Genomic DNA, 14,995 nt, shown 5'->3' with positions numbered 1-14,995 from the left:
CAAAGGGACAGCTGAAAATCTGGTTGATGTAGAAGGCTCTTAACTGTCTTTTTTTCCAGCTAGCAGGTTTCTTCCCTGCCCACATGAGGGATATATGAACAGAGGAAATGGCACGTCCAGCCTGGAGCAGGTGAATTCAAGCCTGCAGCCAGTCCCACCACCTATTTTTTGTCTAGTCTCTTTCAGACATCTTATATACAAAAATAGGCAGTTTGCACTATGGGGGAGCTAAAAAGCCCTCTTTCCAGTAATGCAATTTCCTAGCCTGAAAGACTGCAAAATAAGAACCTCAGAGAACGATCTCAGATAATTATCGAGATTTTCTGAATTGTATTCCTCCCTGCGGCAATTTTTTATAGCTGGACAGAAGCTGATGCCACCACCTGAATAAAAATTAGTAAATGAGAGAGTTTGTGGGATTCTGTCATGGGGAGTGCAGGCATCTACCTTTGCTTTGCTGCTGTTTTGGGGCGCGGGGGTGATTAAGGTGTTGCTGTTAAACACTCTCCCCACTTACTCTTGCCTGAGATATTACATTTGCCATCTTGCCCACTGCAGTGTTGGTGCAGGTAGTGCCTCTGCCCCTCAAGCTGTATGGGGCACGAACGGTTAGTCTATAATGTACAGCTGCTCAATGCAGACCATCAGATAAACACATACAGGAAATTATATGCTATTAACAAATTGCATAGGAGAGCAATGCTGCAAAACACGTACGGCTGTGGAGGGTGTTTGACAAAATGGTTGTAAGTGCATTATGTAAGTGCAAATATAACATCCTTTTAATAACGGGTGCCTCTGAAAAAAAGGGTTACTCAACAACAACCTACTGCCCTGCACATTACTCTTCCAGAGCATGATAGCTTTCTTCTGCCAGGGCACTGACATAGGGCAGCTCAGCTGCCAGGTCTTACCCTTCCCCGAGCACAATACGCCATCCGCTGACTCGCAGAGACTTCTGCTCTCCTCCTCCGTCATGTTGCACTTCCTTGAATGCTGGCACAACTTTCCAAACCACCCATCCCGGCAAATGCATCGGCCGCAGGAGCAGATACCGTGGCCTGTAATGACACCAAGGTTGGTTACGAGCAAATCAGGCAGAGAGCAGTGACTGTGGTCACGACTGAGATCATCTCCAGACCTCTGCAGTGTGAAGTGTGTGCTATGGGATAGACAGACAGATAGATGGACAGCACAGCTTCCCAGCAGGGTGGCCTTCTTTAGTTCTGTCATTAGTGTGTTGAACAGGGGGCCCTAGTGATGTGCAGACAAGCATAGGCATGGCTCTCCCCATCTGAAAAGCTCAGCATTAACTCAAATTTATGGGATGTCCCCTAATCCACAGTGTGCTGAGGACATAACCCCTTCCCTCTCATGCGTTTAATCCTGCAGCCCAGCGCTAAAGTCTCACCTGCATATCCCATACTATCACCTGAAGCAGCAGACCCCAGCAGGGGGCTGAGCAGCGCAGCACACAGCAGAACAGGCAAAGGAGATAAAGCTACAGTCTCCTCCAGCAGCCCATTACTGATGGTTATCTGCTGCAGTGCATGGACCAGCTGATGCGCAAGGCCTGGACTCAACATACTCTGCAGTTAACTTATACAGTACAGGATGAAGATAATTCCCTCAGGATCTCACGCAACCGCTAAAATTGGTTGCATGTAAACCCAGATGGCTACCTGCAAAGAGTTTCTCTCATCACCCTAACAACATCCTGTTTCTTTTCTGCATCTCTTCTCCAGACATAGGTATCCCAGCTCAGCAGTTTAAAAGGTTTGGCACTTTCACTCCTGACACTGTAGTGAAATGCTGAGGGAGGAGCAGAAAGGAGGACGAGGCCATAGCGTTCTCCAGAGCACACGCTTCTATGACCCCAAGGCAGGACTTCGAAGAAGAATGGGAAGGCTAACATGGTGGTCTGTCTCCACAGGGACACAAAGATTTCCATTCCCAGGTCAAGACAAGAAGCCTGAACGAGAAGGAAGATAGACAGAAAGAAGAGGAATACAGTAGTGAGAACATAGCTGTCAAAAAATGATTAACAGTAAGGGTGAAAATAGGGGGAAATGAAAGGACAGAGAGAAAAGAGGAATGAGAAAAAACATAAAATAGAGGGCAAGTGGACAAGAATAGACTTTGAAATGTTAGGGAAAGAAGGACAGGAAATGGCAAGTGAGGGAAAGGTCAAAGAAGTGCTAGAACATGGGTCAAATATAGAGCCTAGAAGCTATAATCGATGCTTAAAAACAGGAGGAAAAAAAGAGATTAAATAGAATTTTTGAGAATTATTTTTAGGAAGACTGATAAAAAAGAAAAATATGTTGAATAGTAAACTGAGGGGAAAATCTGGCCAGGAAGAAGGGAAAAGTGACAACAAATGCAGACAAGAACATGGAAATGGAAAATAGAAGAAAAAGACATGCCTCCCAGCCAGAATTTCACCTTTCAATCTGGAATAATATTTCTGCCGCAGAGAAGATCATTCCTTAACTAATCAGTTTACTGGGTTTAAAAGAAGCAAATTATACATACCAGTGACTGTTGGCCTATCCTACCTGCTATGTAGGGCAAGCGAGTGGAAATGAGGGGACTGAGATAATTTGGGAGCATGAGCTGGGAAGAAGGGAACAAGCAGTAGGAGTATCTGGCAAAGCATTGAGCTGTAGGACACAGAAAAGCAAACCAGCAATTTTGCTCTTCTAATTTGTGGATTTCTCATGAGGCAACCGTGCAACCTGACACTGTAAACTGGGAGGCAGCACTGACAGAAGCCAAAAGGAGAGACAAACCTTGTGGTTTGCTATAAGTGGAATTCCCTGTTTTACTCACGGCCAAATACTTTACTAATTTAAATTAGAAAATACTGGAAGCTCCAAAGCCTTGAAGCTGTCATTTACAGCGATCTAAGTGATCAGAATAATTTTTGTACCCCAGACTGTGTATTGATCTTTTTCTTTTAAATCTCATTACCTCTACAACTTCAAACACTCGGTAACAATGATGCAGTCTTATTATGACAGTGTTCCTCCCCACTTCTGCAAGTGACATTCAGCAATTACAAATTTACATATATGCATTTAACGTATATCAAATATTACAAATTGATAACTAGCAACAATAGAAGCCTGATGCTACTTTAGCTTCTGTGTTAGTCTGGGAAACAAGAACAACTATACTACAAACCAAAATACAAGAGGTAGAGAAGAAGCCCATATATTTTCCCATATGCTCCTTCCAGGTAGATGGCATGCAATTGTCTACATTAACTTAACTATAGCTAAGGTCCTGTCAGAGCACTTTTATCCACCTTATTTATTTTTTCTTAGTAACTTCTAGATTAGATTTGAGAATAGCTCAATCACTGAAGAGAAAAACATACAACCGGATGCTAGTGTTGGAAAATTATTTGTGGAGACACAAATACTGGTACTTATTTTAGCAACAAATGGTAATAAACCCATGCTGATTTCATTGAGAAAATAGTTTTGTGTCATTTTTCTTGTATGGTCGTTATGATTTATAAAATGCAGAGACTGATCATGTCTGTAAAGCCTTTACGCAAGACAAATAAAAGGTAATGAATAATCTATTAATTTACATAACACAGAGTTTACAGTTTACCACATAAAATTTTGACATGCATTTTTCTGAAGTGACAATTACTCTCCACCTTTATGCCATATAAATCCTCAAAAATTAAAGGATGCTTTTGTCTGAAGTAATCCATTTTACCAAAAAAATATTTACTCCTAGCTGACACCAGCTTAGGCAGCTGCAGTTCTTTGGATGCCCCATCCTTCAGGGTGGTGAGTACGCAAGTACCTAACCCAATGCTTGTTAACTCCTAGCTATCTTCTGTGTGTGTTAGCCTGTGACTAGCTGCTTAACATGGTTTAGTTTGTATATCCTCCTTGAAGAGGTTCTTTGTAGTTGTCTCAAGATGTCCAAACAAGCTGACCAAAAGGACGGGCCAAAACATTATGAGCAATGGCTTTCAGTTGAGTGTAATATTCAAATTACATTCAAAGTGCCCCAGTTTCATTCCAATGAATCCCAGAATCTCAAAATTAATGGGCAAGGGCAGCAACAAAAAGGCGTTGCTCTTGCTCATAGCTCCTTTTAGATCTGAATATAATTCCCTCCATAGAAGAGTATAAAACTCAAGAATGCAGCAATCAGAGAGTAAAGGGGAAAAGAAAACTCTGTAATCAAAGAAGCCCAGCCCAACTGAATTGGCGAACATGATAAAATACTGATTTAACTATTCAGGTTAAGCAGATTTACTGGAAAGTGTTGGTCTATCATCAATTCAGATATAACATGAAACACTTAAAATCACAAACAAATTGCATATTGCAGTGGCTCTGAGACTATAGATCTTCATTCATAAAAACCTATGTTAATGAACATTTAAATAGGTAACAGAATGTTTTAAACATTAATCTCAAATCAAGAAGGAAAACTGTGACGGGGGAGAGGCAAAGGAGAGAAAAAGATGTTAAAGATACTGTTACTTTGTTTAGAATTATCAATAAATCCAGTAACCACAAGATTTAAATGTGAAATACAAATGCAGCAACAAAGCAAGCTGTGACAGATTACTAGCAGAGGTCCATTATAATCCAAATCGACCCAAATCAACCCGGACACCATGATGAATTATTTAGAATCATAGAATCATAGAATGGTTTGGGTTGGAAGGGACTTTTTGGAGGGCACCTAGTCCAACCCCCCTGCAGTGAGCAGGGACATCTTCAACTAGATCAGGTTGCTCAGAGCCCCGTCCAGCCTGACCTGGAATATTTCCAGGGATGGGGCCTCCGTTTCTTACCTTGCCTGGAAAAAGAACTGTGTGGTTGTGGAGAACTTCAGTTTAGAACTACTGATGCAACTGTTGTCAGAGTTCCCAAAACACTTGCATGATAATTTCCTTATACAAAAGTCGCCAATACACAGGAATGTCAGTGTGATGAAAAAGGTGAGGTAATCATTGCAGAGGAAGCTGGTTCATATCTGTAGACTAAATGATTACAACAAGATGACGTTCAGGAAGGGCAAACAGGCCAGTCCCAAACAAAATTCGGTACCTCAGGAGAACAAAAGTTTCTCAAACTATTATAATAAATACATAATAAAGTCAATATTAGCCAGAAAAGGGGAAAACAAATTTTCAGCTATGAAAATATGTATTTGTCTGTCCTCTATGAAGAATTTATCTGATAGTCTTCAGTAAGAGAGAAGTCCACCTAGGTCTAATGGTAGAGAGATGCTACTATTTAGGAATGAGAAGGCTTTACAAGCAGAGAAGAAAAGATTAAACAGATACCAACAAATATAAATGAGAAATTTTGTTGTGGATAAAATGGATGTAATAGGAAAAAAAACCTTAAACCCAAAAATCCATAACTGGATGAAAAATAAGGAGTTTTAAAAGTGTGCTAGGAATATGAAAAATCTCAGCATAATGCAGGAACCCTGCTTTAGAACAATGCAGTGAATGCAACAAACATCCCCCTCTGTATTTGAATAAAACCAGGATTTTCTGTTTTTTATTACAGGACTATGATAAAGAACTTTCCATTATATTATTAACATAAGATAATATTAAACATCTATCTGGAAGAAAAATTTCTAAGTGAATGGGCTTCATTAACCTGCCCAAATATGCTAAAAGGGTTGGTAAACACATTACTAGGTCACTGATTTTTAATGTTATTTTTATTTTTATTGAATCTGAAGAGAATGCCTTAAGACTGGAACAATTGTGACAACTGGCAGAAAAGGACCTACAGGTGCTGGCTGACAGCTGGCTGAACATGAGCCAGCAGCGTGCCCAGGTGGCCAAGAAGGTTTTCAACAGCATCCTGGCTTGTATCAGGAATAGTGTGGCCAGCAGGAGCAGGGCAGTGATCGTGCCCCTGTACTCGGCACTGGTGAGGCTGCACCTTGAGTACCGTGTTCAGTTTTGGGCTCCTCAGTACAAGAGGGACATGGAGGTGCTGGGGCGTGTCCAGAGAAGGGCAAAGAAGCTGGTGAAAGGTCTGGAGAGCAGGTCTTATGAGGAGAGGTTGAGGGAACTGGGGTTATTTAGCCTGGAGAAGAGGAGGCTGAGGGGAGACCTTATCACTCTCTACAACTACCTGAAAGGAGGTTGTAGCGAGGTGGGTGTTGGTCTCTTCTCCCAAGTAAAAAGAAATTGGACAAGAGGAAAAAGCCTCAAGCTGCATCAGGGGAAGTTTAGATTAGACATTAGGAAAAAGTTCTTCACCGAAAGGGTTGTCAAGCACTGGAACAGGATGCCCAGGGAAGCGGTTTAGTCACCATCCCTGGAGGTATTTAAAAGCCATTTGGATGTGGTGCTTAGGGATATGGTTTAGCTTGGTAGTGTTAGGATTACAGTTGGACTTGATGATTTTAAAGGTTTTTTCCAACCTATACAATTCTGTATGTATTCTGTGTAACTACAGTTAGAGAAATAATGTAAATGTGAAGCAAAATAGATTGTCTTATATTTTCATAATAGGTTGCCTCGTGTTGTCCAAGTCTAATAAAGGTGGACCGTGTCTCCAATCTGAGCAACACAACAGTCAGGCAGCTCAGTAAAGTCTTCAAGTGAAACACTGCAGTGAAAAGGGCTAATGCCGTCCTCATGCATATTAACAAGACAGAAGTAAGTAGGAACAGAAATTAGTAGGAACGTTTAGAGCATTTATGAGATGGACATTAAAGTCCTGCAACTCACTGTGATATCCATGTTTGATGAGATTTTTAAAAACTTGGAAGAGTCCCAAAAAGTTCCAAAGAAAGTATTCAAAGGGCAGAGAAAATGGCTTGGTGAAAGAATTTCAAAGATCTGTATCTGGCTTAGCCTATTTGGGGCGGGGACGGAAGGAAGATAGAGAAGAAAAAAAAAGCTAAGTCTTTCAGCAGTATCTGAGCTACCTTCTTTGAAGGTGCTAGAATGGGAATTCTCAAACTACCAGAGAAAGACAGAGCAAGAACCAGAGACAAAAGCTGATACTGACAAATTCATTTGAGAAACAAAACAGCATTTCAAACAAGGATGATGACTACTGGAACAAACTTTCTAGGGATGTTTGCATTTGCTGCAGATTTCTTAGGGTCTTCAGAGCATGGCCTTCTCAGAAACAAGACTTTAGATGCACACAGTACACAGACTTTAACATAGGGGAAGCCTGGGTATGGTGTAATGGCTATTTATAGCCTAATATATGAGGTTCGACCTATAAGCCCCTTTTGGCTTTACAAATTAATATCCATTAATCAATTTAAATGTTGATGCATTAGCAATTCCTTTACTGCTCATTTCAACAGAAAGATTCCATTAAAGTTTTAATTTTAATTTCAATTAAAATTTTAATTTTAAGATTCAATAAATTTTTGCAGACCTAAATCATATTTTATGCTATATGAAAAGCTAAACAAAATACATTCTCTGTGCATCTATGTAAAGTCACAAATTTTCAGACACCTGCACAAATGTCTGAGTGACCAGGACAGAAATATGTAGTGTATTTAAAAGAAAACTTAGGAAAGTAAAATTAGGTAAATAAAACAAAACTAATTTAATACAAAATATACCATACACATTAATACCTGTACCGGCTACATTAGTAACTCTTGTATCTAATTCAATACCCACTGATCCTTTTGAATTTTTCTGTTGCTGCCCCTGGATGTTCCTCAGAACTAGGATGAAGTAGTTAAGTGCAAGGACTGAATCATTAACTCTCTACTTAGTGTTATCAAATTAAAACCCTGATTCACAGTAGCTTTATGCCGGGTGGAGTCTGAATTCTCCGCTACCTAATACTGTCATCTTCACTTTTTTTAGCACCAGTTTTACCCAGTAAGTATGTGTTTGAACTTTTTTCCCCAGAAGAATCAACTGTGTTTTTCAATAACAAATACCATAATTAAAACTCTCTATTAAATAGTATCAAAATGTCTAGTGAATTCTGTAACATTTATATGCATTTCAGATTTCTCAGTCAAAAGAACACGGTCTCTGCTCTGAAGACTCTTCAATGGAAAAGATGAAAACCCTGTTATATAGGAAATAAACTATTATTTTAACATAACAGGAACCACAGAGAAATGATGGGTTCAATCCAGATGCCTAGTGCCATGTTACATACCCTAAGATATCAAGGACATCCTCATGATGGTGGCAGGCATCCCTGTGTCCTTGTGGAATCAAGCTGGGCTCAGGCAAGGGTAGCCTTGGGCATCAGCAAACATACAAGGTGCCTAACTTTAGACAGCTGAAGACTTTGAAATGATGCCCCATGTAGTCTGAGGAGCCATGGTAGAGTCAGGAGATGAATTCATATCTCTGAATTTTCAGACCAGTCAATGCCAAAAGCTGTCTTCATCTGGGAGACAGGCTGGGATTATTTTTCTCTCCTAATTTGCATTTTAGATATATTAAAGAGGTCCATAAATGTCCTATATACTTCTGTTTCTATGAAGCAACATTAGTTCAAGAAATGAGGAAAGTGTCTGACAGCAACTGCACCGTAATATTAATACTTAGCTTTGCTTAATGAAGTATATCATTAATCATAACTCTCTCTTTTTTTATGGTTATGGTCTTATTGGTCCTCACAAGAACATGCTATCTGAAAATATCACATTTCTGCTTCAGTGAACAGATGACAAAAATAAATGTAAGATATGATTTCTGTGGTATGCACCTAGAACTTTCACAGAAAATAATTCACAGTTTCTGTTATATATATTTATCATATAATAACATGTAGTTATATTAAAAAAAAAAAAGAAAGGCGGTACTTCCTCTGAATCAAATTACTTAGCCTGGCTGGGTAGTAATTGAATCTTTTTATTCAAAGGAGCATGGTAATTAGGGGCAACTTATACCAGCCTTTTGAGAGGGAGCACCTCCACTGTACATCCTGGTGATGATTACGTGATCCTAGAATCCTTCACTAATTGTAAGAATGTGATGTGGAAGCTTCTGTCTCTGTTGTAAAAGTTTAAAACATTGGAAAGCCAGGAATTGTGGCTTTAGGTATATGTATGCCTTACAAACCACAGCTTTTCCCTTGTTCTTTGCCAATACACAGACTTATATTGGACATTTTAAGACCAATGTGAATGACATATGAATGGAAACATGTAGATAAGCAGCAGAAGAAACACCAGAATGAGGTTAAAAGCGTGGCAATTTTGATAACCAACAACACATTCACAACAGTAAAACTGAGTAAAGTATTATTTTGTCAAAAACAGAAGATCTGCACTGTTGTAAAACAATGGTATGATGACTTCTATGATGACCTGTCAGCAGAAGACAGTGAGGTCAACGACAACAGATTTCAGCACAGACACAGCACGTAACTTGTATCATTCTTTTCCTTGTGAGCCCAACAAGAACAGCATTTTCCTAAGAATGTAAAAAATGTGAAAGCACAGACAACAGGCACCAGACTTGCCTAAAACTTACAGAGATGATAATAAGCAAAATCATGAGTCAAAGGATCATCCTAACTGTTGGGTTCTAAATGATATAAAAGATGTGCCTAAAAACCAGCTTCTTGTTGTCAGTCAAGATGAAACAAAAAAACCCTACTGAGAACATGATGGGTGGCATCTGTTGTCCATCTTCTGTGTCACACACAAGTCATCCTGACCAAACTACTTAAATCCAGACACTTTGTTGCTTGTATGTTGGACGCGAGAATGTGAGTCAATGAAACCAATGACAGAATGTATCTGAGTGGTAAAAATTGACTTACTTGAGGATTTTATTAAAAAAAAAAAAATTAACTTCCCCTCCCATAAAGTCTCATGTAGAGTTTTGCTTCACTGGTTTCCTACAGTTATAGGACAGAGACGTCTGAAGGCAGACCTGAGTAAGGAGGGAAATATTAACTACCTCAGCATTTCCTCCAATAATAAATCAGCTCCTCCATCTTTTACAAGCCCTTATACTACAACCAGAATCTTGAACTAATGAGAACTAATGCCTTTTACCAAAGGGCATTGGTATAAACGAACAGAAAACATAGCTGCATTTACTCCTTGATGTGACAGGATGTGATATGCCATTACACTGGATTCCCTGTAGTGTTAGGATTGTATTTTGATGTGTTGTGGCCAAAACAAATAGTTAAAAAGTCATCAGAGTGAATTTGCTCACTTGAAAATAAACAAATCAGATTTCCCAAAGTATTCTATTTTCACCAGTCAAAGAACTGGCTTTCTAGGATGACCAGAGGCTTAGTTGTTCCTAAACATTGAGGACAGTGCAAACATCCATGACTAAGTATTAAAAGGTCTTTTTGAAGCTGATTATCTAATTGGTGGCCCACTGTATGAAGGGCAGGCTGAAATACTGACATAAAACTAAATGGAAGCATCCCTAGAAATAGGTAAGGGCTGTGCTATGAGTTACCTGTTGTGAGTTTCAGCCTTTGCTAGTAGCCCTAGTGAAGAACTTGTGTGGAGCTTCAACCAATTTTTTGCCTTTTCTGGGGCGGGGTTTATTTTTATTGTAGGGTTTTTAAGCAGTGTAATCCTGCACCAACCGGTAGCATGCAGAGGACCCAAACAGGCTTCTGTTTTATTCCTTCAATGGTAGCTGCTTTGCTGTATCAAGAACTTAGAGCTAGGCCAGGATAGTAATGGTCCAGAGAACAAATCAAAATGAATGGAATTAAGAGAATTGTTGAATCAAGTTCAAATTGATCTTTACTGTTGTCCTGAATCTTTGTTGCCTGCCAGCCCTCAATTCTGAAAAAGAACAGAACATAATGGACAACAGTCAACCCAGTGAGGTGGAGCAGGCAACGATGACATCAGATGAAAAACATGTCTGGACACAGTAAGGGAACAAATAACATTTGAAATCTCAGGACACATCTGCAGCTAGCAGCACAGCCATAACCTCAAAGGACAGAGAGGTGTATCTCTCACGAGGATACAAGACGAGTAAATATCAAGCCTTGTGTACATCAGTGACATAGCCATGCCAAGAAAGAACTTGTGCTGTGATTCTCTGGACATGTGTGTGCACCAAAAAAAAATTAACTTGCACATGAAAGACTCAAAGAACCAAGTAAAGCGAAAAACCCCATGATGTTAAATATTGCCATGGATCAACACTGCAATACACCCCGTCAAATCCTACATCATTAAAAAAAACCTGAACTGTAGGAAATGGGCCTTTAGGTAGAACACACCAATCTCAGAAAGGCTCCATGAGACACCTCCTCCAGCCATAGCATATTAAGTCTCTGTACAGAGGCAAGACAAAGGAAGGGAAAGACAAAAGAAGGACCTGGCAAGCAGGTCAAGGGAGGTGGTTCTCCCTCTCTACTCCACTCTCATGAGACCCAGCCTAGAGTACTGCATCGAATTCTGGAGTCCCCAGCACAAGAAAGACATGGACCTGTTAGAGCAGGCCCAGAGAAGAGACACAAAAATGGTCATAGGGGTGAAGCACCTCTCCTTTGAAGAAAGGCTGAGACAGTTGGGGTTGTTCAGACTAGAGAAGAAAAGGCTCTGGGGAAGCCTTACTTCAGCCTTTCAATACTTAAAGGGGGCTTGTAAGAGAGATGGAGAAAGACATTTTTTCTAACCCCTGTAGTGACAGGACAATGGACAATGGTTTTAAACTGAAAGAGTAAGTTTAGATTGGACACTGGGGAGAAATTGTGTATTATGAAGGTGTTCAGATTCAGGAACAGGTTGCCCAGAGAAGTTGTGGAGGCCCCATCATTCAAAGTGCTCAAGGTCCCTTTGAAGGGGCCTTTGGGCACCTGATCTAGTTGAAGATGTCCCTGCTCATGGCAGGGGGATTGGACTAGATGATCTTTAAACATCCCTTCAAACTCAAACCATTCTATGATTCTATGTTTCCATAATTCAATGAATCCATTTCTAATAGCAGAATGCTGTGGGATCTATGCCAAGTCCTCCTCCAGCCTCTGTCTTTGTGGAGACATAATGTCTCTATTCCCGGTACTGCAATGATGGACAGCTGAATTTTTAAGTGAATGACTCACTACAATCATGCAGAAACATGGTAATAGGGTCTCACTCAGTTGTACCCTAATTTATCATATCTTTCGCCTCATGTCTTTCTACCATTGCATGGACAGCTGGTCTGGAAAGCAAGCTATTAATCAGTCTCTGCTGGTCAGAGGAGGCCAGTAACAATTCTTATTCAAATCATTTAGGTTGTCATTCACATTTCTCATTTCAGCATGCATTTAATCTGAAAACACTCATCTTCCTTTCTTGTGCTTTACAGACACCCAGTGCTCACTGTCAGGCCCTGCTCATTCACGCAGTTCAGCTTACAATTCTCTGAAGCCAGAGTTACTAACATGGGCCTGTGTCCTGATAGTGATTGCCTAGGTAGCAACAGTGGTAGAAAAATAGTAATGAAAAGAGAAGGAGAGAGGAAGGAATAAGCAGTTCAGCAAGAGGTGTCAAGAGGTTCAGGCTGAGATAAAAGCACGGACAAACCCAAAAGGAAGACAGATGTGTGTGGAGAATTAATAAGACAAGTGTGTGAATAGATAAGGTGCAAAAGGGGAAAGAAAATAAGGTTAAAATTGGTAGAATCTCCTAAAAAGGGAGATATGAGAAATACTGTATATCAAAGGAAACATTCAAAATATTATCAGGATAGAAGGTGATAGCCAAGCAAAACAGTGGAAATTACTAAAGAGTAGGGCTGAAGCTATCAGTACACCAGAGGCTATTGAGGATCTGAAAAGTCACAGAAAATGCATAAGGGGAAAATGGCTCACATTATGAGTTTGAAGGTGAGGGAAGGTGAGGGGAATTCACTTGCTAAATGGCGAGTGATCAGAAAGCTGCATCTGATGGGGCCTCTCTGAAGATAAACATTCCTGTACTTAGTACTTACACCTAAATAGGTGCTGCCTTAAGTTATTGGGATGGGGGGTGACCTCTTGATGCAGGTGGATTAGAAGCAGAGGTGGACACTAGATTGCCAAAGAAAATAAGATTTCAGGATCTGCCAGCATTAAAAAAAAAAAAAAAAAAAAGAAGGAAAAAAAAAAAAAGAAGGAAAGAGAGGGAGAGAGGGGGAAATGCGGGAAGGAGACACTCCAGAGCTCCGGCAGCCAAGAGGAGGAAAAGTGGTGTATGGAAAAGAGCTGAGTGATTAGTAAAGCATCTATGTTTGTTAATTTTAATCTCAGCACACTTCACATGGAAGAACCAGACAAGTGCAAACAAAGAAACACTTGTGTGGTGTGAGAACAGAGAGGAAGGGGAAACCAGTTCTTCTTTGTAAAAGAACAAAAGCAGAAGGAATATGGGTCAAGGAGTAAATTACAGTTGAACCTTGAATAATCTAAAAATGTCTCAAATTATTTTTAGAAATACAATAGATGGAACAAGAAATAAAATATCAGCCAATTTTTTACCACTGGAATCCCAACAGATCTACTACAGAAATCTAAAAAATTTTAGAGGATAGTATTAGTAGTGGCATGACTTGTAATTGGGAAGACTCAAACTCTAGAGGCAGCTTCACCTCACCAAGTTCAGACAGCTGTGAGTGAGCAAAGATGCTCTAGTCTCCCTTGAGGCACTTCAGAGGTCAGCTTAGACCTTGGTGGACTTAATCATCACCTTATGCTATGCTTCCTCCTCTCCCTTTACTTACAAGAAAGCTCAGGACCAGAGGATTCTTGATTTGGTGCTTATTCTATGATTTTGGGGAAAGATTAAGAATAAGCTCAGCTCCCTGGAACAGCAAAAATCACAGCATGGGCCTTCTGAAGTCCTGTCAACAGATGCTGTGCAGTGCAATTTCAAACAAGGCAGAGTCTCTTGAATTGCATTTTCCCATGTAATTCCTTTCACCTGCAGAGAATCTTCACTAACTAAGCTATTAGCCTGAAAAAAAAGTGGAGAAGTTGAGCTTGCTTAGGACTACAACTGGTTCATAAATTCATAAGCTGGCTTTCCTTTCTATTTGTTCTTTCAAAGTTTGAAAAATCAGCTAAAGCATATGGGGTTTTAATTAATTAATTATTTTCTGCCAATTTCTTTGGACAAAGCTAATTAGACTAAAAGTGAGAGTTTATTCAGGTAATAGTGTGACCTAGAGTGTCTCCTGCACAGTAAAAAATTGGACACTGGCTCATATGTAGAGGTGATTATTCATCTAAGTGTGAGGTGCTCTAGCCAGCAATAAAAATTAAAATTATCACTGTAACCTTCCTAATAAGGAAGAATGGAATTTTTGTCTATAATTTCCAAAATGTCCAATATAATTATCATTATTAACATTGAAGGATTGTCATAGAATATTGTAAAATACGAATGACATAAATGGAAGATATATTTTTAATCACAAAAGATGATGACTTTTGGTTCCCAACTACTTAATTTATAACAAATAAGGCCCAGGTTTTCAGTGCTTTTATCTGCTTTCATGTCCTTTAAACAAAATTTAATTTCAAATTATTATTTATCTACACATTCATATTATTGAATTACACTGAATATTACAAGCTATTATTATGGCCGTTTAGACATTTGAACTAGAATTTTCCATATATGCCTACATTCTGCATAGCAGAGACCTATATTTCATGTAGTCAGAATTCTTTATGTACACAAAGATTATGAAGCAATACATTCTTTTCTTACATAGAAATAAGGAATATCATAAAATGTGTCATTGTTCATATCAACTGCTTTGTTGATATTAAGTATTAAAGAATAATTTTAAAAATAAAGCCAATAAAATCTAGAAAGAGAGCATGTAGGACAAATACTACTCACCTGTTTTTAAAATACCATATGGTATGTATACATTTACGTATCTAAAACTAACTTGAAATACTGCTTAACACCAACATACATTACTGAAAAATCAACAAGCGAGGTTTTCACTGTCAACATTAGAATAAACCATCTGCATGTACAATTACTATGACAATGTAAGTCAAGCATTTTA

At 39.3% G+C, this 14,995-nt stretch overlaps 1 protein-coding gene across 1 annotated transcript in view; it reads right to left on the bottom strand.

Moving 5' to 3' along the window:
* The window catches only part of ITGBL1 (integrin subunit beta like 1), a 144,699-nt gene that overhangs the window by 6,278 nt on the left and 123,426 nt on the right, over positions 1-14,995 (bottom strand). The window contains exon 9 of the mRNA XM_075090186.1: positions 915-1,061. Within this exon, the coding sequence (XP_074946287.1) occupies positions 915-1,061 (147 nt within the window). The remainder of the gene's footprint in view (positions 1-914; positions 1,062-14,995) is intronic.

This window comes from Phalacrocorax aristotelis, chromosome 1 (genome assembly GCF_949628215.1).
Source record: "Phalacrocorax aristotelis chromosome 1, bGulAri2.1, whole genome shotgun sequence".
In the NCBI taxonomy this organism is placed as follows: Eukaryota; Metazoa; Chordata; class Aves; order Suliformes; family Phalacrocoracidae; genus Phalacrocorax; species Phalacrocorax aristotelis.
Note: the sequence above shows the minus strand (reverse complement) of the source record. Positions and strands in the feature narration are given on the sequence as shown.